This window comes from Stegostoma tigrinum, chromosome 2, assembly GCF_030684315.1.
Source record: "Stegostoma tigrinum isolate sSteTig4 chromosome 2, sSteTig4.hap1, whole genome shotgun sequence".
Lineage (NCBI taxonomy): Eukaryota > Metazoa > Chordata > Chondrichthyes > Orectolobiformes > Stegostomatidae > Stegostoma > Stegostoma tigrinum.
Genome location: NC_081355.1, coordinates 42,058,847 through 42,084,441, shown reverse-complemented (window position 1 = coordinate 42,084,441; position 25,595 = coordinate 42,058,847). Strand labels below are relative to the sequence as shown.

The 25,595-nt window shown below is 44.4% G+C and overlaps 1 protein-coding gene across 1 annotated transcript in view; it reads left to right on the top strand.

The window, feature by feature from the left end:
• elovl2 (ELOVL fatty acid elongase 2) overlaps positions 1-25,125 on the top strand; it is a 203,096-nt gene extending 177,971 nt beyond the window's left edge. The window contains exon 8 of the mRNA XM_059653689.1: positions 24,908-25,125. Within this exon, the coding sequence (XP_059509672.1) occupies positions 24,908-24,979 (72 nt within the window). The 3' untranslated portion in view covers positions 24,980-25,125. The remainder of the gene's footprint in view (positions 1-24,907) is intronic.
• The last annotated feature ends 470 nt before the right edge of the window (positions 25,126-25,595 follow it).

Sequence of the window (25,595 nt, the reverse complement as noted above, 5' to 3'; positions counted from 1 at the left end):
AGCAGCGTAAATACAAGTTAAATCAAAGGGCGGCACTGTGCTCAGTGGTTAGCATTGCAGCCTCACAGCACCAGCGACCCGATTCGATTCCAGCCTCGGGCGACTGTCTGTGTGGAGTTTGCTCATTCTGCCCGTGTCTGTGTGGGTTTCCTCCCATAGTCCAAAGATGTGCAGGCTAGGTGGATTGGCCATGCTAAATTGCCCATAGTGTTCAGGGGCATGTGGGTTATGGGGGGGATGGGTCTGGGTGGGATGCTGCAAGAGGCAGTGTGGACTTGTTGGGGCGAAGGGCCTGTTTCCACACTGTAGGGAATCTAATATAGATGCAGTGAAGAAAAGGAACTAAAGTCTTACAATGAAATGAGGATAGAGTTAGCTAAACTGAACTGGTTGGATTGATTATCAGGAATGAAAGTAAGCAAGTAGTGGCAGACATTTAAGGAGTAAACTATCAGTAAAGATATGTCCCAGAAAGGAAGAAGATTCCAACAGAGGGATAAACCAACTATGGCTAACTAAAGAAGTTAGATAAACTATTAAGTTGATAAAAAGCATAGAAGGAGGCCGAAGACAGTGATAGCTCTGAAGATTGGGATAAATTCAAAAAAGATAATAAATAGTAAAAAAAAAGCTATGTGGACAAACCAGCAAGGAATTATAAGAACTGACAATAAGAGCTTTTTACAATATATCAAAAGGAAGAGAGCAGTCAAAGTGAACATAAGCCCCTTAGAAAATAAATCTTGGGAGACTGGGAATCAAGGAAATGGCAGAGGAGTTAAACCGGTATTTTGCATCATTCCTAATGGTGGAAGATACTTCAAACATCCTTAAAAATGCAGAGAAAGGGTAGGACAGATGGACTACCTGGAAAATTCTTTAGAGAGCTGATACAGACATGATGAATTGAATCGTTTCCTTCTGTACTGAAAAATCTGTGAATCGATGAAATACTGACACCATTACTAAAGAAGTAGTATTAGACAAACTAAAGTGGCTAAAGGCAGAGAGATCCAATGTCCCTGATGGCTTGCATCCTAGGATCCTAAAACTAGAAGCTACAGAGATACTGTATACATTGGTTACAATTTTCCAAAAAATAAAAACCCCATTGGATTCTGGAAAAGTCTCAGAGAATTGCAAATTCCTAATTTGACAGCCCTTTTCAAAAATACAGGGAGGCAGGAAATGACATTTGATGAGATACTTCATAAAAGGCTAATTCATAACAGCCCACATATTGGAGCCACTACTTTGGCATTTATAGAGAATTCACGAATTCACACAGAAGCAATGAGTGGAGATAAGGGACAACACGGTGTAGACACGGAGAAACACAGTAGGTCAGGCAGCATCAGACGAGCAGGAAAATTGACGTTTTGTGTTGGCACCCTTCTTCAGAAATCTAGGATCTACAGTTTTTGCTATCTCTAAGGGGAGATAAGGCATTGTTTTTCAGGTTGGTAATGTTCCACAGAGGTCAGTTCTGGGTTCACAACTTTTACAAATTATATTAATGATATGGAGGAAAGAAATGAATGTACTGCAGCCAAAATTTGCTGACTGTAAAAAAATAGATGGAAACACATGCTTTGAGAAGTATATAAACAGTTTATAGAAATAAATTGATGGGTTAAATAAGTGGGCAATAAGTTTGTAAATGGTGTACAATGTGAGAAAATGTGAAGTTGTTCATTTTGGAAGGGAGTACCAAGAACAGCCAATTGTTTAAATGGAGGAATAAAAACTGCAGAAAGCTGTACACAAAGAGACTTAGAATCACAGAATCTCTACATTGTGGAAACAGGCCATTCAGCCCAACCAGTGCATTCCACCCAAATCCATTCCCCTAACCCTGCATTTCCCATGTCTAACACACCTAACCTCGACATCCCTGGGCACTATGGGAAATTTAGCATTGCTAATCCACCTGCCTTATACATCTTTGGGCTGTGGAAGGAAACCTGAGCACCCAGAGGAAACCCACACAGACATGGGGAGAATGTGTAAACTCCACACAGTCACCCGAGGCTGGAATTGAGCCCAGGTCCCTGGTCCTGTGAGGCAGCAATGCTAACCACTGTGCCACTGTGCCATGGGGGTAATTATGCACAAAATACAGAAAGTTAGCACATAGGTGCAGCAGTTAATTGGGAAAGCAAGTGGAATATTGACCCTTATTTCAAGAGGGCTGGTATATAAGAGTGGGAAAATCTTACTGCAACTGTACAAGGTACTGGTGAGACTACATCTGCAGTATTATGAGCAGCTTTTGTTTGGCCTCCTTATTTAAGGGATGGTATAATTTCATTGGATCCCGTTCATAGAAGGTTCACTAGGATGATCCCTCAATATTGAGAGATTGTCTTATGAGCAAAGGCTACACTGGTTGGGACTGTACTCACTGGAGATCAGAAAAATGAAAGGTGATCTCATTGAAATGTAAAGGAGTCTTAAGGGGTTTGACAGGGTAATTGATGAGAGAATGTTTCCCTGCCTGGAATGTCTAGGATTAGTCTCAGAATAAAGACCAATAAATCTCAATTTATGACTGATATGAGGAGAAATTTCTTCTCTTGGAGGGTTGAGTGTCTTTGGAACTTTGACCAAGATCTTTGTAATCTCACCAACCACTGAAGAGGCCCCAGGGCACTGGTGAGTAGCTAATGTTGTTTCTCTGTTCAAAAAGAGAAATAGGCATAATCCAGGAGACTGTAGACTGGTGCGTCTTACATCGGTGGTTGAGAAGCTATTGGAGAAAATTCTTAGGGATAGGATGAACATGCATTTGGAAAAGCATGGCTTTCAAAAGCCATCAATAAACACATAGAACTCAACCCCATATGCACTCTTCTACAAGGAAAAACCGGAAGTGAGGCAATCCAGCTCAATGGACTCCAGTGTTTAAAAACCAGGCAGGAAAACACACTGACACTTCATCAGAGGCTGCATTGATGATCTTACCTGGCAGGGTAATGAAATGTCTGCAAAGCAACAAACCAGCTTGGTGAGCCAACCAACCTCAACAAGGTCCCTCATGTTAGGCTCATCCAGAAGATTAAGATGCCATGGTGATTTGGCTGCATGGATTCTGAATTGGCTTGCTCATAGAAGGCAGAAGATAGTGATCGGAGGGTGTTTTTCAGGTTTCAGGTCTGTATCTAGTGGTATTTTGCAGGGATCCACACTGGGACTTCTGCTGATTGTGACATTTATGAATTGACTGAAAATGTAAACTGGTGGGTTAGCAAGTTTGCAGACAATACAAAGATCAGTGGAGTTGTGGATAGTGTAGAAGGTTGTCAAAGAATACAGCGGGATATAGATCATTTGCAGACATGGGCTGTAAGATGGGGCAAAAATCCCCATCAGTTTGTGGATATACCATGGAGTTAAACCCCTCTGACGGCAGAATTTGTGGCAATTATATTATATTGGATTAAAGTCATTGGGACTCCAGAAAACATGTGCTGCAACTGAACCAGGAAGAGGCTGGTGGGGACAGACTGGTAAATATACAAGTCCAGGGGCTGATGTCTGGATCAGAGGTTAACTAACTGAAACTAAAGGAAGACCTCCAATACAAGCCAGTCTACAGGAAACAAACAATTTCAACAACTTCAGACACTTTGGAGCCTACATAGGTATAAACCCATTCAATTCCAAATCAGTGCTCAAGTATAAAGTTACATTCCACACCCTTATACTACATGCAATCCTGCTTCACCTTGGATGTTAAAAAATCATTTACACCACTATGTAAACTGGATAGATACCATCCAATGGAAATGCCGGGAATTCCAAAACCATTCATTTCCATCGAAGAAACAACTCTCATCTACTCCCGTGCTCAGGAAGCCCTTTTAGCCCCGAGATGCTTAATGGTTTTGGGTGCCTCTAAGGAAGAGAAGTGGAACAGACTTGGCAGGCAGAAGGGGTTAGTTTAATTTGGTGTCATGTTTGGCCAAACATCATGGGCTGAAGGGCCTATTCCAGTGCTGTACACTTCTATGTTCTATGTCCTGTGTAACTGGTTGCCACAGAAAACTGCTGGGGTGGAGTACGTGTGTATATTTAAGGCTGAGATAGACAGATTATTGATCAGTTGGGTAATCAAGGGTTATGGAGAAAATGCAGGAAAGTAGATGAGTTCAATGTTGATTTAACCATGATTCTATTGAATGGTGGTGCAGCTGGAAAAGCCGAATGACTTAATCCTGTTCCTATTTTTTATGGTCTTACAATCTAGATCCTTCAGAAATTTATTACTACCCTATTCAAAGTTGTCAACGCTGTCAACTATTGGGAAATGTGTTTCTTATCCTCGGCAGTAGGGACCGTATCTCCACATTTTGTCATCCAACAAGTTTTGAAAGGCTGCGTTCATTTGTACTACAAATGGAGCTGAAGTGGAGACAGTCAAGAGTGTAATGTTCCTAGGAGACCTAAAACTAACAATCTGTCCTGGATGTCCAGGTAAATGTGACGGTCAAGAAGACATAACAATACCTTTTCTTCCACAGGAGGCTTAGGAAATTCAGCATGTCCGTAACGATCCACACCAACCTTTACAGATGCACTGCAGAAAGCATTCTATCTGGATGCATAACAGCTGGTATGCAATTGATCTGCGCAGGACCGTAAGAAACTACAGAAAGTTGTGTACACAGCACAGGCCATCACGAAAGCCAACCTCCCACCCATGGACTCTATCTATACTTCTCATTGCTGCATAAAGGCTGCCAATATCTGCAAAGACCCATGCCATCCCAGTAATACTTTCTTCCAACTTCTATCCATCAGGCAGAAGATACAGAAGCTTAAACACATGTACCAAGGTTCAAGGACAGCTTCTTCCCAGTTATCAGATTGCTGAATGGACCTCTTTAATTTCAAATTTAGTGTTGATCTTGCTTCTGTGCACCTCCTGTTCAACTGTAACCTTGTATGCCTTGCTCTGTCTAAACACTGGTTGAGCAGCAGCGTGAGCAGGACCCTGTCGGGAAGCCGGTGAGTCACTGTTTTTGAATCTATAAAATGTTTACCTCGAGTGTCAGTGCCTTCCATTTCTGGTTGAGCAGCAGCGCGAGAGGGAGCTTGGAGCAGGGGCCTGTCCGGAAGCCGGTGAGTCACTGTTTTTGAATCTATAAAAAGCTTACCTTGTGAATAGGCGGAGGTACACTGAGCAGGAGCGGACACGGGACTGGTGAGTAAGTGAGGTAATATATTTGTGTGGTTGCATTACCCGAAACACTACTCAGGGAGTATCTCCCACCCATCCTCCTCTAACCAAAAAAAAAGGGTTCTGTGTGCCTGATTGGTAAGGTAACAAGTTTATTTTTTATTCTTTATATTTTAACAGTCTTGGGAATTTAGAATAATGGGAACGGAGGTCAGGGCAGTTGAATGTTCCTCCTGCAGAATGTGGGAGGTAAGGGCCACCACTAGTGTCCCTGCTGACTACATCTGTGGGAAGTGCACCCAACTCCAGCTCCTTGAAAACCGCGGTAGAGAACTGGAGCTGGATGAACTTCGGATCATTTGGGAGGCAGAGGAGTTACAGGGAGATAGTCACTCCTCAGGTACAAGAAAAAGGCAGATGGGTTACGGTCAGGGGACGGAAAGAGAACCGGCAGGCAGTGCAGGGGTCCCCTGTGGCCATTCCCCTCAACAATAAGTATACCGTTTTGGATACTGTTGGGGGGGATGACTTACCAGGGGAAAGCAGTGGGGCACAGAGTCTGTCCCTGCTGCTCAGAAGGGAAGGGGGAAGAGGAGCAGAGCAGTAGTCATTGGGGACTCCATAGTTAGGGAGACAGATAGGAGGTTCTGTGGGAACGAGAGAGACTCATGGTTGGTGTGTTGCCTCCCAGGTGCCATGGTGCATGATGTCTCTGATCGTGTTTTTGGGATCCTTAAAGGGGAGTTGGAGAAGCCTCAAGTCATGGTCCACATTGGCACCAACGACACAGGTAGGAAGAGAGATGGGGATTTAAGGCAGAAATTCAGGGAGCTAGGATGGAAGCTGAGAGCTAGGATGAACAGAGTTGTGGTCTCTGGTTTGTTGCCCGTGCCACGTGCTAGTGAGGCGAGGAATAGGGAGAGAGAGGAGTTGAACACTGGCTACAGGGATGGTGCAGGAGGGACGGTTTTGGATTCTTGGATAATTGGAGCTGTTTCTGGGGTAGGTGGAACCTCTACAAGCAGGATGGTCTTCACTGAACCAGAGGGGCACCGATATCCTTGGGGGAAAAATTTGCTAAGGCTATTCGGGTGGGTTTAAACTAATTCAACAGGGGGATGGGAACCAAAATTGTAGTTCGAGGATAGAAAAGGTTGAGAGTAGGGTAGTCTAAAATAAAGTTTCAGGGACGCAAGATGGCACCGGCAAGCAGGACGTTGGTTTGAAGTGTGTCTACTTCAATTCCGGGAGCGTCCGGAATAAGGTGGGTGAACTTGCAGCATGGGTTAGTACCTGGGACTTTGATGTTGTGGCCATTTCGGAGACATGGATAGAGCAGGGACAGGAATGATTGTTGCAGGTTCCGGGATTTAGATGTTTCAGTTAGAAGAAAGAAGATGGTAAAAGGGGGTAGGTGTGGCATTGTTGGTCAAGGACAGTATTACAGTTGCATAAAGGATGTTTGGGGACTCGTCAACTAAGGTAGTATGGGCTGAGGTTAGAAACAGGAAAGGAGAGGTCATCCTGTTGGGAGTTTTCTACAGCGGATGGACACATTAGAAATATGGAGCTTATTCAAGGAAAAGCTCCTGTGTGTCCTAGATAAGTATGTACCTGTCAGGCAGGGAGGAAGCTGTAGAGCGCGGGAGCCGTGGTTTACGAAAGAAGTGGAATCTCTGGTCAAGAAGAAGAAGAAGAAGGCTTATGTTAGGAAGAGATGTGAAGGCTCAGTTAGGGCACTTGAGGGCTACGAGGTGGCCAGGAAAGACCTAAAGAAAGAGGTCAGAAGAGCCAGGAGGAGACATGAGAAGTTGTTGGTGGATAGGATCAGGGTAAACCCTGAGGCTTTCTATAGGTATTTAAGGAATAAAAGAATGACGAAAGTAAGATTAGGGCCAATCAAGGATAGTAGTGGTACGTTGTGTGTGGAGTCAGAGGAGATAGGGGAAGCACTAAATGAATATTTTTCAACAGTATTCACTCTAGAAAATGACAATGTTGTTGAGGAAAATACTGAGATACAGGCTACTAGACTAGTTGGGATTGAGGTTCACAAGGAAGAGGTATTAGAAATCCTACAGAGGGTGAAGATAGATAAGTCACCTGGGCCAGATGGGATTTATCTTAGGATCCTCTGGGAAGCCAGGGAGGAGATTGCCGAGCCTTTGGCATTGATCTTTAACTCGTCATTGTCTACAGGAATAGTGCCAGATGACTGGAAGATAGCAAATGTGGTTCCCCTGTTCAAGAAGGGGAGTAGAGACAACCCTGGTAATTATAGACCAGTGAGCCTTACTTCAGTTGTTGAAAAAGTGTTGGAAAAGGTTATAAGGGATAGGATTTATAATCATCTCGAAAAGAATAAATTGATTAAGGATAGTCAGCACAGTTTTGTGAAGGGAAGGTCGTGCCTCACAAACCTTATTGAGTTCTTTGAGAAGGTGACCAAACAGGTAGATGAGAGTAAACCGGTTGATGTGGTGAATATGCATTTCAGCAAGTTGTTCGATAAGATTCCCCACAGTAGGCCATGTACAAAATGCGAAAGAATGGAATTGTGGGAGATATAGCAGTTTGGATCGGAAATTGGCTTGCTGAAAGAAGACAGAGGGTGGTAGTTGATGGGAAATGTTCATCCTGGAGAGCAGTTACTAGTGGTGTACTGCAAGGGTCGGTGTTGGGTCCACTGCTGTTTGTCATTTTTATAAATGACCTGGATGAGGGCGTAGAAGGATGGGTTAGTAAATTTGCAGATGACAGTAAGGTCGGTGGAGTTGTGGACAGTGACGAAGGATGCTGTAGGTTGCAGAGAGACATAGATAAGCTGCAGAGCTGGGCTGAGAGGTGGCAAATGGAGTTTAATGCAGACAAGTGTGAGGTGATGCACTTTGGTAGGAGTAACCGGAAGGCAAAGTACAGGGCTAATGGTAAGATTCTTAGCAGTGTAGATGAGCGGAGAGATCTTGGTGTCCATGTACACAGATCCTTGAAAGTTGCCACCCAGGTTGACAGGGTTGTTAAGGCGGCATACAGTGTTTCAGCTTTTATTAGTAGAGGGATCGAGTTCTGGAACCAATAGGTTATGTTGCAGCTGTACAAAACTCTGGTGCGGCTGTACTTGGAATATTGTGTACAGTTCTGGTCACCGCATTATAAGAAGGATGTGGAAGCATTGGAAAGGGTGTAGAGGAGATTTACTTGGATGTTGCCTGGTACGGAGGGAAGGTCTTATGAGGAAAGGCTGAGGGACTTGAGGCTGTTTTCATTAGAGAGAAGAAGGTTGAGAGGTGACTTAATTGAAACATATAAAATAATCAGAGTGTTAGATAGGGTGGATAGGGAGAGCCTTTTTCCTAGTATGGTGATGGCAAGCATGAGGGGGCATAGCTTTAAATTGAGGGGTTAAAGATATAGGACAGATGCCAGAGGTAGTTTCTTTACTCAGAGAGTAGTAAGGGAATGGAATGCTTTGCCTGCAACGGTAGTAGATTCGCCAACTTTAGGTACATTTAATAGAACATAGAACAGTACAGCACAGAACAGGCCCTTCAGCCCACAATGTTGTGCCGACCATTGATCCTCATGTATGCACCCTCAAATTTCTGTGACCATATACATGTCCAGCAGTCTCTTAAATGACCCCAATGACCTTGCTTCCACAACTGCTGCTGGCAACGCATTCCATGCTCTCACAACTCTCTGCGTAAAGAACCTGCCTCTGACATCCCCTCGATACTTTCCACCAACCAGCTTAAAACTATGACCCCTCGTGCTAGCCATTTCTGCCCTGGGAAATAGTCTCTGGCTATCAACTCTATCTATGCCTCTCATTATCTTGTATACCTCAATTAGGTCCCCTCTCCTCCTCCTTTTCTACAATGAAAAGAGACCGAGCTCAGTCAACCTCTCTTCATAAGATAAGCCCTCCAGTCCAGGCAGCATCCTGGTAAACCTCCTCTGAACCCTCTCCAAAGCATCCACATCTTTCCTATAATAGGGCGCCCAGAACTGGACGCAGTATTCCAAGTGCGGTCTAACCAAAGTTTTATAGAGCTGCAACAAGATCTCACGACTCTTAAACTCAATCCCCCTGTTAATGAAAGCCAAAACACCATATGCTTTCTTAACAACCCTGTCCACTTGGGTGGCCATTTTAAGGGATCTATGTATCTGCACACCAAGATCCCTCTGTTCCTCCACGCTGCCAAGAATCCTATCCTTAATCCTGTACTCAGCTTTCAAATTCGACCTTCCAAAATGCATCACCTCGCATTTATCCAGGTTGAACTCCATCTGCCACCTCTCAGCCCATCTCTGCATCCTGTCAATGTCCCGCTGCAGCCTACAACAGCCCTCTACACTGTCAACAACACCTCCGACCTTTGTGTCGTCTGCAAACTTGCTGACCCATCCTTCAATTCCCTCGTCCAAGTCATTAATAAAAATTACAAACAGTAGAGGCCCAAGGACAGAGCCCTGTGGAACTCCACTCACCACCGAAGTGGTCATTTAAGTCGTCATTGAATAAGCATATGGACGTACATGGAATAGTGTAGGTTACATGGGCTTCAGATTGGTATGACGGGTCGGCACAACATCGAGGGCCGAAGGTGTGCATTACTGTGCTGTAATGTTCTATGTTCTATGTTCTAACACCTTATGATCTGTGTGTCCTTGTAAACTACAATTCACCTGTACTGCTCCCAAAATCAAACTTTTAAGTGCACGTGTGACAAGAGTAAATCAAATCAAATCAAATCAAACAATGGGAATACTTTCTAAGGATGGACTCTGGCCAAGTCTATACCCTGCAAAATTATGTGCTTATCCTTTCAAATTAATTATCTCTGTCTACAATGATTACATACAATTCATTGCAAATACAAAGTGGAAAATAGAATTTAAGCCTGCTTTTTTGCAAAGAATGAAACAATAATGTTGTTTGAGCAGCAATCAACATAAAATTAGAACTGTTTGGTCATTTATTGATTAAACAAGAGCATATATTTCCTATTTAAAGATAGATTTGGTAGTTTTAAGAAAGTAAATAATGCCAGGTGCTGTGGGTTTGAGGGGGGGAGAAACAGCTTTGGATTGGTTCTAACTCTCAGCCTGCCACAGACCTAGACCTAGGACTGAATGCTGAATCGATGAATGCAGTCAACATGATATTATCACCAAAAACCAAATAAAAAAAAGACAAAGTTACCTCATTCCAGTCCTGGAATTCCAGTGCCGTTTTCTGAAGAAGGGTCTCAACCTGAAACATCAGCTTTCGTGCTCCTCTGATGCTGCTTGGCCTGCTGTGCTCATCCAGCTCGACACCGTGTTATCTCTCATTCCAGTTCTTCTGTTTTGGATTCTTGATCCACAGGAGATGCAAATTAGAAATACAGATACTTGGATACCAGCAAAGATTTGTCAGACTTGCAAATGGTCCAGATCATACAAAGTCATTACTGATCATTATGCTGCAATGCAAAGGAACAAAAGCCAGCTCAAACTAATATCAATCATAGCAACTATGCATACATGGAGTAAGGAACTTTAAATAGAATGCAATTGTGATCACTACACAAAATGAAGGATGTGATTGCACTGGAGGAGTTGCAGGGCAGGGGATGTATGCAGAGGAGATTAACCAGAACGTTGCCTGAGACGAAGCACTTTATGATTAGAGATTGGATGAGATTGTATTGTTTTCTTTGGAGCAGCAAAGGCTGAGAAGGGACCTGATTGAAGTGGATAAGATTGTGAGGGATATAGACTATTGTACAAAAATTTGGGCTAAAATTCTGGAATTTCTTCCCTGATAGCTTGTGTGACTACAGCACATGGACTACATGAGTTCAAGAAGGCAGTGCACCACCACCTTAAGGACAATTCGGGATGAATAGCGAATGCTGGATAGTGAGCAATGTACTCGCAACATGAGAGGATAGGAAAATCTGTTCTGCTTAGTTGAAGGTTAATAACAAGGGTGTTATAACAAGGATGTAGAAGATTTGGAGGAGGTTTGAGGAAATCTTTTTTCCACCCAGACGGTGGTGCGAATCAAGAATGCACTGGCTGGGGAGGGTAGGTGAGGTGGGAAGCCTCATAACTTTTAAAAAGAAATTAGATGCACATTTGAAATGTCACGACATTTAAGCACTTGGCCATTGGCCTTGGAAATAGGACATGCGCAGATTTGTCAGAGCAGACTCAATGGGCTGAAAGGCATCTTCTGTGTATGATTCTAACTAGCAGCAAGACAACCAAGTTGTCAAACAAGTGCAACAGAAAATCACACAGTTTCCCAATAAACACAGAATGCAATTCAGCAGGTCTAGCAGCATCTATAGAGAGAAGATCATAGTTCACATTTCATGTACAATATGACTTCTTCAGGACTGATGGATGTATGATCATCAGGCTAGGATGAGTTGTCAATTCTCCAAACCTCCAAACTATTGATTGACAACATATGCTTCCCTACAACCATGTATACCCACTGGGACTAAGTTTTATCTTTGGAAAAAGAGAGTTGGTGAGTTGTCTCTCATGATCAGAATACTCTATCAAAGTATTTTACCAAGGATATAGAAGACTGTATATTCCATCTGAATTGGAATCACTGGAAACATGACATGCTTCTGGAAGTATGCTCCCTGTTGCAAGCAATAGCTTAATTTGGCCAGACATTTGGATGTCTAAGAAATCTCACCATTGCTTGTAGCAGCTAGCTGTATAAAACATCTGTTGGATTCTTTAATACCACAATATCCCATGTGTAGCTTCTTTGCTTATGATGGACAATGTATCCATTATTACTCAAGTAAGTTGTTCTCCTCAAGGCAAAATCTACATCTGATGGCAAGAACTATTGATGCTGGAGTCAGAAATAACAGTGTGGAGCTGAAGGAACACAGCAGACCAGGCAGCATCAGAAGAGCAAGAAATCTGAGATGTACAATTTTTTTTCAAAAAGTGTGTATGCGTTTTCTTCTGGTATTTTCATTCAACTCCTATGAATCCCCTCTCTTCTGTTCAAATATATAGCTGACCGTTTCTTTCCGAGAGCCTGTGAGAATGCTCAGTCTTCACTTTTAATTTGAATGTCTCTGATGCCTTTGTGACGCCAATCAGCTTCCCAATTCATCGTGTTGGAGCATTTTTTTCATTCATTCATGGGATGTGAGTGTTGCTGGCTGGTTAGCATTTATTGCCTGTCCATGGCTGCCCTTGAGAAGGTGATGTTTAGTTGCTTTCTTAAACTTGTAGTGGGTTGATCTACAATATCATTCAGGAGGGAATTTGGGATTTTAACCCAGTGACAGTAAAGGAACAGCGATGTATTTCCAAGTCAGAACTGTGAGGGGAGCTTGCAGGTGGTGATGTGTTTACTGTTACGGTCACCACTTCAACTTTACATGATACAATTTTTCACTTACACTGGTTCTAACTTTAGTTTGACTTTTCAGTATAAATCAGAAACATACTCATCTTAGGGCGGCATGGTGGCTCAGTGGTTAGCACTGCAGCCTCACAGCGCCAGGGACCTGGGTTCGATTCCAGCCTCGGGTAACTGTCTGTTTGGAGTTTGCACATTCTCCCCGTGTCTGCGTGTGTTTCCTCCAGGTGCTCCGGTTTCCTCCCACAGTCCAAAGATGTGCAGGCTAGGTGGATTGGCCATGCTAAATTGCCTGTAGTGTTCAAGGGTGTGTGGGTTATAGGGGGATGGGGATGGGGATGGGGATGGGGATGGGGATGGGGATGGGGATGGGGATGGGGATGGGGATGGGGATGGGGATGGGGATGGGGATGGGGATGGGTCTGGGTGGGATGCTTCAAGGGGCGGTGTGGACTTGTTGGGACGAAGGGCCTGTTTCCACACTGTAGAGAATCTAATCTAATCTAATCTAAAACATTTGTGATTTTATACACAAAAGCTGGCACCACATTAGGTCTCTGAGTTCTCAGAAGTTGAAAATAATCACAATTAGGACTGAAAATTTTGGAGCTGCTGCAAGTGTATTTCTTGCATTTCTCAGTGCAGCTGGGAAACCAAAGTAATTGATACGTCAGACTCTAAGATTTATGCACTGAAATAGACAATTCAGCCCATCAATGAGATCATGGCTGATCTGATAATCATCAGTTCTACTTTCCTGCCTTTTCCCATAACCCTTAACTTCATTATTGATTAAAAAAATCTCTCTACTGTAGCCATGTACATCAGTAAGCTTTGCACAGTCAAGAAGGAGAATGAGGCACAGCCCGAGTGAGGATATATTTTGGCGATTTTGGAGCAGCGTGAGAATAGAACTGGATGAATTGAAGTCCAGGATTAGGAGCCCAGCACAAAGCAAGGAGTGACATCACAGAAAACCACTCTGTAGAGACACTTTTCTGAAGGGTTCAGACCTGTGACGTCAGCTTTCTGGCTCCTCTGATGCTGCCTAGCATGCTGTGTTCATCCAGCTCTAAACCTTGTGATCTTAGACTCCAGCATTGATAGTTCCTACTGTCTCTGTAGAGACACTCACTGGGAATCCCGGTCTCCAAGGAGAACCTGTGATGAAAGAAGTTGCACTGAGCAGCGGATGATAAAAATAAGAAAAACCTTCATTCTGAGCAAGGATAAACTCTCAATGGATCATTTATGCTGCTGAGGACATTGCAGTCAGCACATCCATTGAGCAGGTTACACCATGCGTAAAGGAATCACTGCATAAACACCAGGGTAAGGATGTCCTGTTTCAGCCCCTCTAATTGTGTTGGGCACTGCTTGGCAGGAGCGGCTGTGGTGGTGGTGATTCTCATGAGAAAGCAGCAGCAGCCAGGTTTGTGGCATTGTGGCATTGTGGCACCACAGTTGGCTCTGCTGCACTGCAGGGAAGGCACACAACTGGGACAGCCTTAGTATTAGGGGACTCAGTTGCAAGGGGAACTGACAAGCTGTTCTGTGGCCACAAACAAGACTCTCAAATGCTATGCTGCCTCTCTCGTGCCACGGTCAGGGATGTCTCAGTGCAGCTGAGGAACGAGGGTAAGTACTCAGTAGTCATGGTGCATGTCAGAAACATTGATATGAGTAACGTTAAAAAAAAGGTTCTGCAATAGGAATTGAGAGTTAGCTAGATTGAAGAGTAGATTACAGAGAAAGCCTATTAAGGTTGTAATCTCTGGATTACTTCTAGTGCCACATTCTACTGAATGTAGGAATAGGAAGATAGGGCTGATGAATGCATGGTGAAAAGGATAGCATAGTAGGAAAGGCTTTAGAGTTTTGGATCAGTTTCTGGGGCTGGATGGACCTGTACAAACTGGATGGGTTGCAACTGAACTGGAGTGGATCCAATATCATTGCTGGTAGATTTGTTCAGGCTGCTGGGATGGTTTTAAATTAATTAGGCAGGGGGATGGGGCACAGAGTACATGTAAAATTAGGAACAATATTCAGTCAGATGTAGAGCGATTACCAGGACAGTCTAGAAAGTGGAGAAGAAATGGTCATAGTAAGGGAGCACCAGAAAACTAAACTGTATCTACTCCCTGCAAGTCCTGAAACAGACACTTGCAGCCATGCACCGCCAACTGAAGGGCACTGCAATCCAGCTTGCCCCAGCTCAAAGCCTCCCTCTCCCAGACCTGCAAAGGACCTCTCCTGTTTTTTATTCTCCGCAGGATCCACAGACTGAACACTCAGTTCTACTCAGCTTTACCGGACTCCAAAAATCGTAAGTACAACAAACTCACTGGCTCCTGCCACCTTTAAAAGGATTCCTGCACCTCCCAAATCCCGATCCTGTCCCTGCCCCTCTCCCACCATGCACCCGCCGCCATTGACCATGAGGACACGGCCGGTGACCCCACCGATGACGTCGCATCCCCCACTGCTGGGCACACCACTTCCGGGACCACGAACGCGACCGCTGCTGCAGTCACTGCCTCCACCTCCAGAACAAACACCACACTAATCACCCTCACCGCCGCTGCTGCAGCCCACTCCGCTCCGCCCACAGCTGACGGAACCCCGCCCACCGCCGACACAACCCCGCCCACAGCCGAGGATCACATCACTCCGCCCGCAGCCTCCACAGCCAGCAAGCCCAGAGAAGACAGCCACACTGAGCCCTGCCGCATCTTCACCATCCCCGCAGATATCCCACTGACTGAGGACGAACGGTCAGTCCTAAGCAAGGGGCTCACCTTTGTCCCCCTCCACCCACACATCAACGAATACCAGTCACGTTTGGACATCAAGCAGTTTTTCCGCTGCCTTCACCTCCACGCTTACTTCTTTAACCGGGAGCCTAACCCTCCCTCCACTGACCCCTTCACCCGCCTCCAATACAAGTCCTCCTCCTGGACACCACCCCCAGGCCTCCTACCCTCCCTTGATCTCTTCATCTCCAACTGCCGTCGAGACATCAACCGCCTGGACCTCTCCACCCCTCTCACCCACTCCAACCTCTCCCCCGCAGAACGGGCAGCCCTCCGCTCCAACCCCAACCTCACCATCAAACCCGCAGACAAGGGAGGCGCAGTGGTAGTATGGCGCACTGACCTTTACATTGCCGAGGCCAAACGCCAACTCTCCGACACCTCCTCCTACCGCCCCCTTGATCATGACCCCACCCCCGAGCACCACACCATCATCTCCAACACCATCCATGACGTCAACACCTCAGGGGACCTCCCACCCACAGCCTCCAACCTCATTGTTCCCCAACCCCGCACAGCCCGTTTCTATCTCCTTCCCAAAATCCACAAACTTGCCTGCCCTGGTCGACCCATTGTCTCAGCCTGTTCCTGCCCCACCGAACTCATCTCCACCTATCTGGACTCCATTTTCTCCCCTTTGGTCCAGGAACTCCCTACCTACATCCGTGACACCACCCATGCCCTCCACCTCCTCCAGGACTTCCAATTCCCTAGCTCCCAACACCTCATTTTCACCATGGATGTCCAGTCCCTATACACCTGTATTCCACATGCAGATGGCCTCAAGGACCTCCGCTTCTTCCTGTCCCGCAGGCCCGATCAATCCCCCACCACCGACACCCTCATCCGCCTAGCCGAACTCGTCCTCACCCTCAACAACTTCTCTTTTGATTCCTCCCACCTCCTACAGACAAAGGGGGTGGCCGTGGGTACCCTCATGGGCCCAAGCTATGCCTGCCTCTTTGTAGGTTACGTGGAACATTCCCTCTTCCGCACCTACACAGGCCCCAAACCCCACCTCTTCCTCCGTTACATGGATGACTGTATCGGCGCCGCCTCTTGCTCCCCAGAGGAGCTCGAACAGTTCATCCACTTCACCAACACCTACCACCACAACCTCAAGTTCTCCTGGGCCATCTCCAACACATCCCTCACCTTCCAGGACCTCTCAGTCTCCACCTCAGGTAAACAGCTAGAAACTGATGTTCATTTCAAGCTCACTGACTCCCACAGCTACCTAGATTACACCTCCTCCCACCCACCCTCCTGCAAAAATTCCATCCCCTATTCCCAATTCCTCCGCCTCCGCCACATCTGCTCCCAGGATGAGGCATTCCACTCTCGCACATCCTAGATGTCCACGTTCTTCCAGGACCGCAACTTCCCCCCACAGTGGTCGAGAATGCCCTTGACCGCGTCTCCCGCAACACATCCCTCACACCCTGCCCCCACCACAACCGTCCCGACAGGATCCCCCTTGTTTGCACATACCACCCCACCAACCTCTGGATATAACACATCATCCTCTGACACTTCCACCATCTACAATCCGACCCCACCACCCAAGCCATTTTTCCATCCCTGCCCTTGTCTGCCTTCCGGAGAGACCACTCTCTCCGCGACTCCCTTGTCCGCTCCACAGTCCCCTCCAACCCCACCACACCCGGTACCTTCCCCTGCAACCACAGGAAGTGCTACACTTGCCCCCACACCTCCTCCCTCACCCCTATCCCAGGCCCTAAGATGACCTTTCATATCAAGCAGATGTTCGCCTGCACATCTGCCAATGTGGTATATTGTATCCATTGTACCCGGTGTGGCTTCCTCTACATTGGAGAAACCAAGTGGAGGCTCGGGGACCGCTTTGCAAAACACCTCCACTCGGTTCGCAATAAACAACTGCACCTCCCAGTCGCAAACCATTTTAACTCCCCCTCCCATTCCTCAGACGACATGTCCATCATGGGCCTCCTGCAGTGCCACAACAATGCCACCCGAAGGTTGCAAGAACAGCAACTCATATTCCGCTTGGGAACCCTGCAGCCCAATGGTATCAATGTGGACTTCACAAGCTTCAAAATCTCCCCTTGCCCCACTGCATCCCAAAACCAGCCCAACCTGTCTCCACTTCCCTAACCTGTTCTTCCTCCCACCCATCCCTTCCTCCCATATCCATTTCCTACCTACCACCTCATCCCGCCCCCTTGACCTGTCTGTCTTCCCTGGACTGACCTATCCCCTCCCTACCTCCTCACTCATACTGTCCTCTCTACCTATCTTCTTTTCTCTCAATCTTCAGTCTGCCTCCCCCTCTCTCCCTACTTATTCCAGTTCCCTATCCCCATCCCCCTCTCTGATGAAGGGTCTCGGCCAAAACGTCAGTTTTTGTGCTCCTGAGATGCTGCTTGGCCTGCTGTGTTCATCCAGCTCCACACTTTGTTATCTTGTATCTACTTTAAAACAAGGAGCCTGACTAGTAAGGGATATAATCTTAGAGCATTGATCAGCACATGGGAATATGATATTGCTGTAATCACTGAGACAAAGTTGAAGGAAGGGCAGGACCAGCTACCCCATATTCCAGGTTACAGAAGTTTCAGGCGTGATGAGGTGGGGGATGTAAGAGAGATGAGGAGCATTGTTTTATTGATAAAGGAGACTAGTGGCGAGCAAGCAAATCTTAGACAGCCCTTCAAATGAGTCTGTGTAGGCCGAACTGAGAAACAAGCAAAGTGTGATCACTTTGCTGTAATGAAACTACAGATCTCTGAACAATCAGAGGAAGAGACAGGAGCAAGCATGTAGGACAAATTATAGAGAAGTGAGAAAAGAATAGAGTTACAGTAGTAGGGGATTTTAACTTTTCTAACATTGACTGGGATTGCCTTACGGTGAAAAGATTAGACTAGGTGGAAATATTAAAATGCATCCAGGAGACCTTTTTATTGTGCTAGTACGTAGATTGTCTTTCTAGAGATGGGATCGTGTTAAATCTAGTCCAATGTAATGAATTGGTCAGTGGTTGAGATATCAATGGGTGAGCATTTTGGGGATAGTGGCCATAACTTTAAGTTTCAAAGTTGTTATGGAAAGGGTTAAGTATAGTGCAGAAGTTAAGTGCCTAAATTGCAGGTCGGCCAATTTCAATATCATTTGACAGGATCTGGCAAATGGACTGGGAGCAGCGACTTACAGATATGTCTATATTTGGGAAGTGGAAGTCTTTTAAAAGTTGCACATGGCCAGTGTGCTTTTCTAAGAGTGAATGGCAAGGACAGCAAATCCAGGGATCCCTGAATGTCAAGGATTACCGAGAACTTGAAAAAGAAACAAAAGAAAGTATATGTTAGGTACAAAGCATTTAAAAAATAGGGGAGGGGGATAACCTTCAGGAGGACAATGTGCACGTGGGGTGTGCTTAATAAAGAAATTAGGAGGGCAAAGCGGGCTCACAAAATATCTTTGCCAGATAGGATTAAGGAGTAGGGTCTATTAGATACCAAAGAGATAATCTGTGAGTGGAGCCAATGGACATGGGTGAGGACTTTAATATTTCTCATCTGTATTCACTTAGAAGAAAGACACTGTCACTGAAGACTTCAGTTGGAATTGCAAAATTTGACAACATGTCAAGATTAATAACAACAAGGTATCAGATATTAAGGGAACATAAATGTACATCAGTTCCCAGGACCCATGAGTTGTACATCACGCTACCATAGGAGGCAAGGGAGAATATTACCAGAATAACAGCAGCAACTTCTGTCTTTACCAAATCAGAATATAGTGATAATGACTTAGTTGAAAATGTAGATGTTGAACAACTGAGCAGTATAGTGATACATAAAGAGGTGAGACAAAGGCTGGCAGCATTCCAGGCACTGAAGATATCAAGGCTGGATGGGATGCATTCCTTGATTGCTGAGAAGAGTAATGGAGCAGATTGTGGATCTGTTGACTGAAATTTTCCAGGCCTCTCCTAACGCAGGATTGGTCCTGAGGGACAGGCGGATTGCAAATGTAACATCATTGTTTAAGAAAGGCACAAGTGATAACTCAGGAAAAGACAGCCCTGTCAGCTTGATAGTGGGAAAACTGATGGAGGACATTATATAGGCTACATCAATGTACACTTATTGAAAAAAATAAGTTACGACTAGACATTCAACATGGCTTAGTCAAAGGCACATCATGTCTGACAAATTTAATTGAGTTCTTTGACATGGTGACAAAGGTAGTAGATGAGGATAATGCTGTGGATGTTGAATCTTGGACTTTCAGAAAGCACTTAATACAGTGCCTCATGGCAGGTTGATTAGCAAATCAGAAATGCTTGGGATTGATGCATCCTTAGCAGCATGGATTAGAAGTTGGCTAACAGATGAGAAAACAAGGGTAGGTATTGATAGACATTTGTCAGATTGGGGATGAGTAGAATGTGGTGTTCCTCAGGGTTTGGTGTTTGGACTCTTGTTTTTTCTCATTTACATAAATAATTTTGAGATTGTTGTTGAGGCTAGACCCTTGTTATCCGATGGCCAAAAGGCCTTAGGCTTTCCCTACTCCATCTTGGTTGCAGTTGCCCCAAGCTTCAGTACATCCCTCAGCATATAGCCCTGGACGTGCCAGTCTACAACACTCAATAAAGTCAATTCTTTGCACTGGAAGGCCAACAAGTTTCAGGCAGACCAAAGAGCATCTTTCATTGAGCTGATGGCTGTCCCGGTGCAGTCAATGGCTGTTTTGACGTGTATATGTTTCAGTAACAACACATCACTATTATGTTTGCTTTAGCTTATAAAGTAATTATTCAAGGCCCTCTCTTTACATGTCACTGTACCAATATATTGCTCGTACAAACTAAAAAGGAGAAAAGAAATCACCAAAGTCAATCTCAAACTCGTCATTATTTTTCCCCAGAGAAAGAAAACACTCGCAACCTAAATACAAATTGAAAACCTGACTTTTCCTTTAATAGCTAAAAACACTCAACTTCTTTCCTTGCACTCGCATTGTGCAATGGTTTATGACATCACTTTGCCACTGGTTTCATTGCGGGTCAGCCTCTTAGTTGACATCTTTATCCGTCTCCCACTCACCTCTCGCTCTGGAATGTTTCCTCCTAGTTAAAGCACCTCTTCTCCACTTTGCTCAGATTTTCCACTTTGAATCAAATTTCCAATAATAGTCAGTCATTGGCTTGCTGAAAGATGACAGAGGGTGATAGTTGATGGGAAATGTTCATCCTGGAGAGCAGTTACTAGTGGTGTACCGCAAGGGTCGGTGTTGGGTCCACTGCTGTTTGTCATTTTTATAAATGACCTGGATGAGGGCGTAGAAGGATGGATTAGTAAATATGCAGACGGCACTAAGGTCGGTGGAGTTGTGGACAGTGATGAAGGATGCTGTAGGTTGCAGAGAGACATAGATAAGCTGCAGAGCTGGGCTGAGAGGTGGCAAATGGAGTTTAATGCAGACAAGTGTGAGGTGATGCACTTTGGTAGGAGTAACCAGAAGGCAAAGTACAGGGCTAATGGTAAGATTCTTAGCAGTGTAGATGAGCGGAGAGATCTTGGTGTCCATGTACACAGATCCTTGAAAGTTGCCACCCAGGTTGACAGGGTTGTTAAGGCGGCATACAGTGTTTCAGCTTTTATTAGTAGAGGGATCAAGTTCTGGAACCAAGAGGTTATGCTGCAGCTGTACAAAACTCTGGTGCGGCCGTACTTGGAATATTGCGTACAATTCTGGTCGCCGCGTTATAAGAAGGATGTGGAAGCGTTGGAAAGGGTGTAGAGGAGATTTACTTGGATGTTGCCTGGTACGGAGGGAAGGTCTTATGAGGAAAGGCTGAGGGACTTGAGGCTGTTTTCATTAGAGAGAAGAAGAAGGTTGAGAGGTGACTTAATTGAAACATATAAAATAATCAGAGGGTTAGATAGGGAGAGCCTTTTTCCTAGGACGGTGAAGGCGAGCACGGGGGGCATAGCTTTAAATTGAGGGGTGAAAGATATAGGACAGATGTCAGAGGTAGTTTCTTTACTCAGAGAGTAATAAGGGAATGGAACGCTTTGCCTGCAATGGTAGTAGATTCGCCAACTTTAGGTACATATAAGTTGTCATTGGATAAGCATATGGACGTACATGGAATAGTGTAGGTTAGATGGGCTTGAGATTGGTATGACAGGTCGGCACAACATCGAGGGCCAAAGGGCCTGTACTGTGCTGTAATGTTCTACGTTCTATGTTCTAGTCAGAACTGACTCACTCACTGGTTAGTACGTTTGCAGATGAGACCAAGATATAAAGTGGACATGTAAACAGTATAGTGGGATCTTGATCACCTGGAACAGTGGACTGAGGAATGGCAGCTGCCATTTAATCCCGATAAATGCGAGGTGCTGCATTTCCATAAGAAAAATCAGGGTTGGATTTGCATAGTTAAATGGTAAGTTTCTAGGGAGTATCGTTGAACACGGAGACCGAGGAGTGCAGGTGCACAGCTCCTTGAAAATGGAGTCACGGGTAACTTGAAGGATGAAGGAGGCATTTGGCACATTTACATTCATTGATAAGAGCACTGAGTACAGGATTGGGATGTCTTTTGTACAAGACATCAGTAAGGCCAGATATAGTAGGTACTGTCGATGTTGGAGGCTGAGATAACAAGGTGTGGAGCTGGATGAACACAGCAGGCCAAGCAGCATCAGAAGAGCAGGAAAGCTGATGTTTTGGGTCTGGACCCTTCTTCAGAAAATGCCACATTTGGAATCAGTAAGGCCACATTTGGAATACTGCATACAATTCTGGTCTTCCTGCTATAGGAAAGATGCTATTAAACTTTTTCCGGGCTCTTTCCAGTTTAACAAGGATGTTACTGACACTGGAGGGTTTGAGATATAAGGAGAGGCTGGACAGGCTTTTTCCCTGGAATGTAGAAGGCTGAAGGGTGACCTTGTATAGGTTTATACAATTGTAAGGAGCATTGATAAGGTGAATAGCTTTTCACAAGGTAGGTAAGTCCACAACTAGACAGCATAGGTTTAAGGTGAGAGGGAAAAGATTTAAAAGGGACCTGAGTGGCAGAGAGAGGGGTGTGTGTGTGTGATGAGCTGCCTGAGGAATTGGTAGAGGCAGATACAATTACAACATTACAAAGGCATTTGGATAGGTAAGTGGATAGGAAAGTTCGAGCAATAGGTGTCAAACAATATGGGACTAATTTAGTTTAGGAAACCTAGTTGGTATGGATGAGTTGCACCTAAGGGTCAGCTTCTGTGCTATATGAGTATGACCTACATCTCACTTGGCTGAGATTCCACTCTGCTGTAGACACCCACTAATTGTGCTCCTTACAACCATGCAGAGCATATCTCTCTTACCAAGATCCTCTCAGAGAGTCTGATTAAGAACTCTAATCAGCACCTCACTTAGACAAAGGAATTCAACTGCCTGAATTCACATAGCCAGAATCATGCAGCTACTTTCTTTAATTGGGCTATTTTTCTTTCTGGCCTAATCTGATTTTACCAATCTGAATTTGGAAAGGATATACCTGTTGAGTTTCCATTTTGAATCAATTTCCAATAGTGGTCAGTCAGAACTCATTCAGACAAGGTTCCACATTGCTGCAGTCTTACATTAACCATGCTCCTTACATTTGTCATCTACATTACTACACTTAGCGTGACTGTAGTGCAGCTAAGAATATGGAATCCCAGGATGCATTTTTGCATTTATTAATTTTTAGCCATTCATAAATGATACAACCAGAAAAAATAAAGGTGTCTGTAATATTGTTAAGAAGGGTCTTATAACTAAAGCATCCAAGCTGCCTATTCTGCTGGATCAATGAAGTCTCAGCATTGCCTCCTTTGATGATTGTGTCAAATGTTAATATCGAGACCTGTACATTGGAGAAATTATTATTTACTATTCAGTCCCTAGTACTTCAGATTAGCATTATGATTCTCAGACTTCAGTGTTCACCAGCTCCTGCTTTCAGATGAAAGATGTTCCAAATTTGTTTACAGTTTTATATCATTTGATTTGCTCTGTTATCTTTTCCTGTTCATCCTGATTTGCTTGCTATTCCAGTTTGTTCCCCAATGCTACTTTGTAATCTTGAATCATCCCTGTAAATCACACTACCTGAGGGGCATAATTGTTTCAGTACCACCATATCATAAATCATTTGATGCTTTTAAGCACATCTCAATTGCTATTAAGAAATAGCAAGATTTGCAAGAAAAGCATATCCAGGCAACAAAGCAGTTGTTTTTGTTTCCTACCCCCACCCCCCAACAAATTAGGATTGGGCCATTGAGGAGCCAATGGCCCAATCCTAATTTGTATTCTCCTATGCTCATGGTTAAGGTTTACAGATAAGTGATTTGTGGATTGCAGATAGTTATAGTTGATAGGTTGAGTTAAAATGTTGGATTCATATTCTTTTGCCCTTGGAAGCTGGGAGGAAATGTTGGGGGGTGGGGGTGGGAAACAAAAACAACTGCTTTGTTGCCTGGATATGCTTTTCTTGCAAATCTTGCTATTAGAACATAGAACAGTACAGCACAGAACTGTTCTATGTTCTAATAGCAAGATTTGCAAGAAAAGCATATCCAGGCAACAAAGCAGTTGTTTTTGTTTCCCACCCCCAACCCCCAACATTTCCTCCCAGCTTCCAAGGGCAAAAGAATATGAATCCAACATTTTAACTCAACCTATCAACTATAACTATCTGCAATCCACAAATCACTTATCTGTAAACCTTAACCATGAGCATAGGAGAATACAAATTAGGATTGGGCCATTGGCTCCTCAAACCTGCTCCACCGTTCAATAAGTTTCCGAATGGTATGAATGTGACTTCACCTACCTCTACCTTAAAAGTATTCAACAGCCCTGTCTCTGGTGCTCTCTGGGAAACACTTGTCAAGGCTCATGACATTTATCTGTACTAAATAGGAGATCTTCTAATTGTAAACTGTGTGCCTTAGTTCTAGTTTTATTTTAAACAAGGGGTTACATCGTTTCAGCATTTTGTTACAATTCCTTAGTATCTTGTATGCTTAAGAAAGGTTACCTCTCATTCTTCTGAGCTCAAATGGATGCATGCTGTATAGCCTGTCCAACTCTTTCTTATAAGATAACCTACCCAATATCTAGGTATAGATTATTTGATTATGGTGTCTTTTATAGTGTCTACAAAGAAAATATTAGGAAGTATATTTTGGCTGTCAGGGAGTGAAACATACATCTACCAAAATGATGTATGGACTCCAAAGGATAAATTGAGTAGAGAAAACTACACAAAGCAGGGTTGTATTACAAGAAATTTAGAAATTAAAAGAAACATGGGGTTTTAATGATTTGCAGGGGAATAGATCAGGCACAGGAATATAGGAATTAAGAGCAAGAGGAGGCAAATTCAGCCCTTCAAGCTTAATTTGCCTTTAACCTGATCATGTCTTCTTATCCAGGCCTCAGTTCAATTTTCCTGTTTGCTGCCCATAGCCTTTTTCCCACGTTTCATCAGAAACATATCCAGCAGCAACATGGGCCCAGCAGCAAGAGACAGGATTCTGACATTGGTTGATCCGATGCAGGCGGAGGTGAGGCAGTGGCGGAGGAGTATCAGCCCAGCGGCAAAGATGGCATCTGACATCAGCAACTTCAAAGTTGGTTGGGTCCATTGTAGAGGGCGTTGAAGTGGTGGGAGCACAGGTGTCATTGATGATGATGAGCTGGCTTGGACCTTTATTTTTCTTCCTTTAGTCTTAAATTATTCAAAATAGTACCATTTGTTGCCACAAATGGAAGCATTTCATTGTATTCTTATTGTAAAATACATATGACAATAAAATCAAATATTTGTTTCTTGAATCTGTTGATTGATTCTGCCTCCACTGCACTCTGGGGCACTGAGTTCCCACGATTCACAACCCTCTGAGGGAAGTAATTTCCCATCATCTCAATTTTTAACCTCTCTCCTCTCACTCTACAACAAAAACAAATTGCTGGAAAATCTCAGCAGGTCTGACAGCATATGTGAAGAGAAGTCAGAGTTAATGCTTTGGTTTCAGTGACCCTTTTTCAGAACACACTGTAGCTAGGACTTCTTGTTTGATAGTGTCCCATTGGAGGAAATATCTGTTCAATGTCCACCTTATGTCAAGTTGGTCACTTCATTATAGGAAAAATG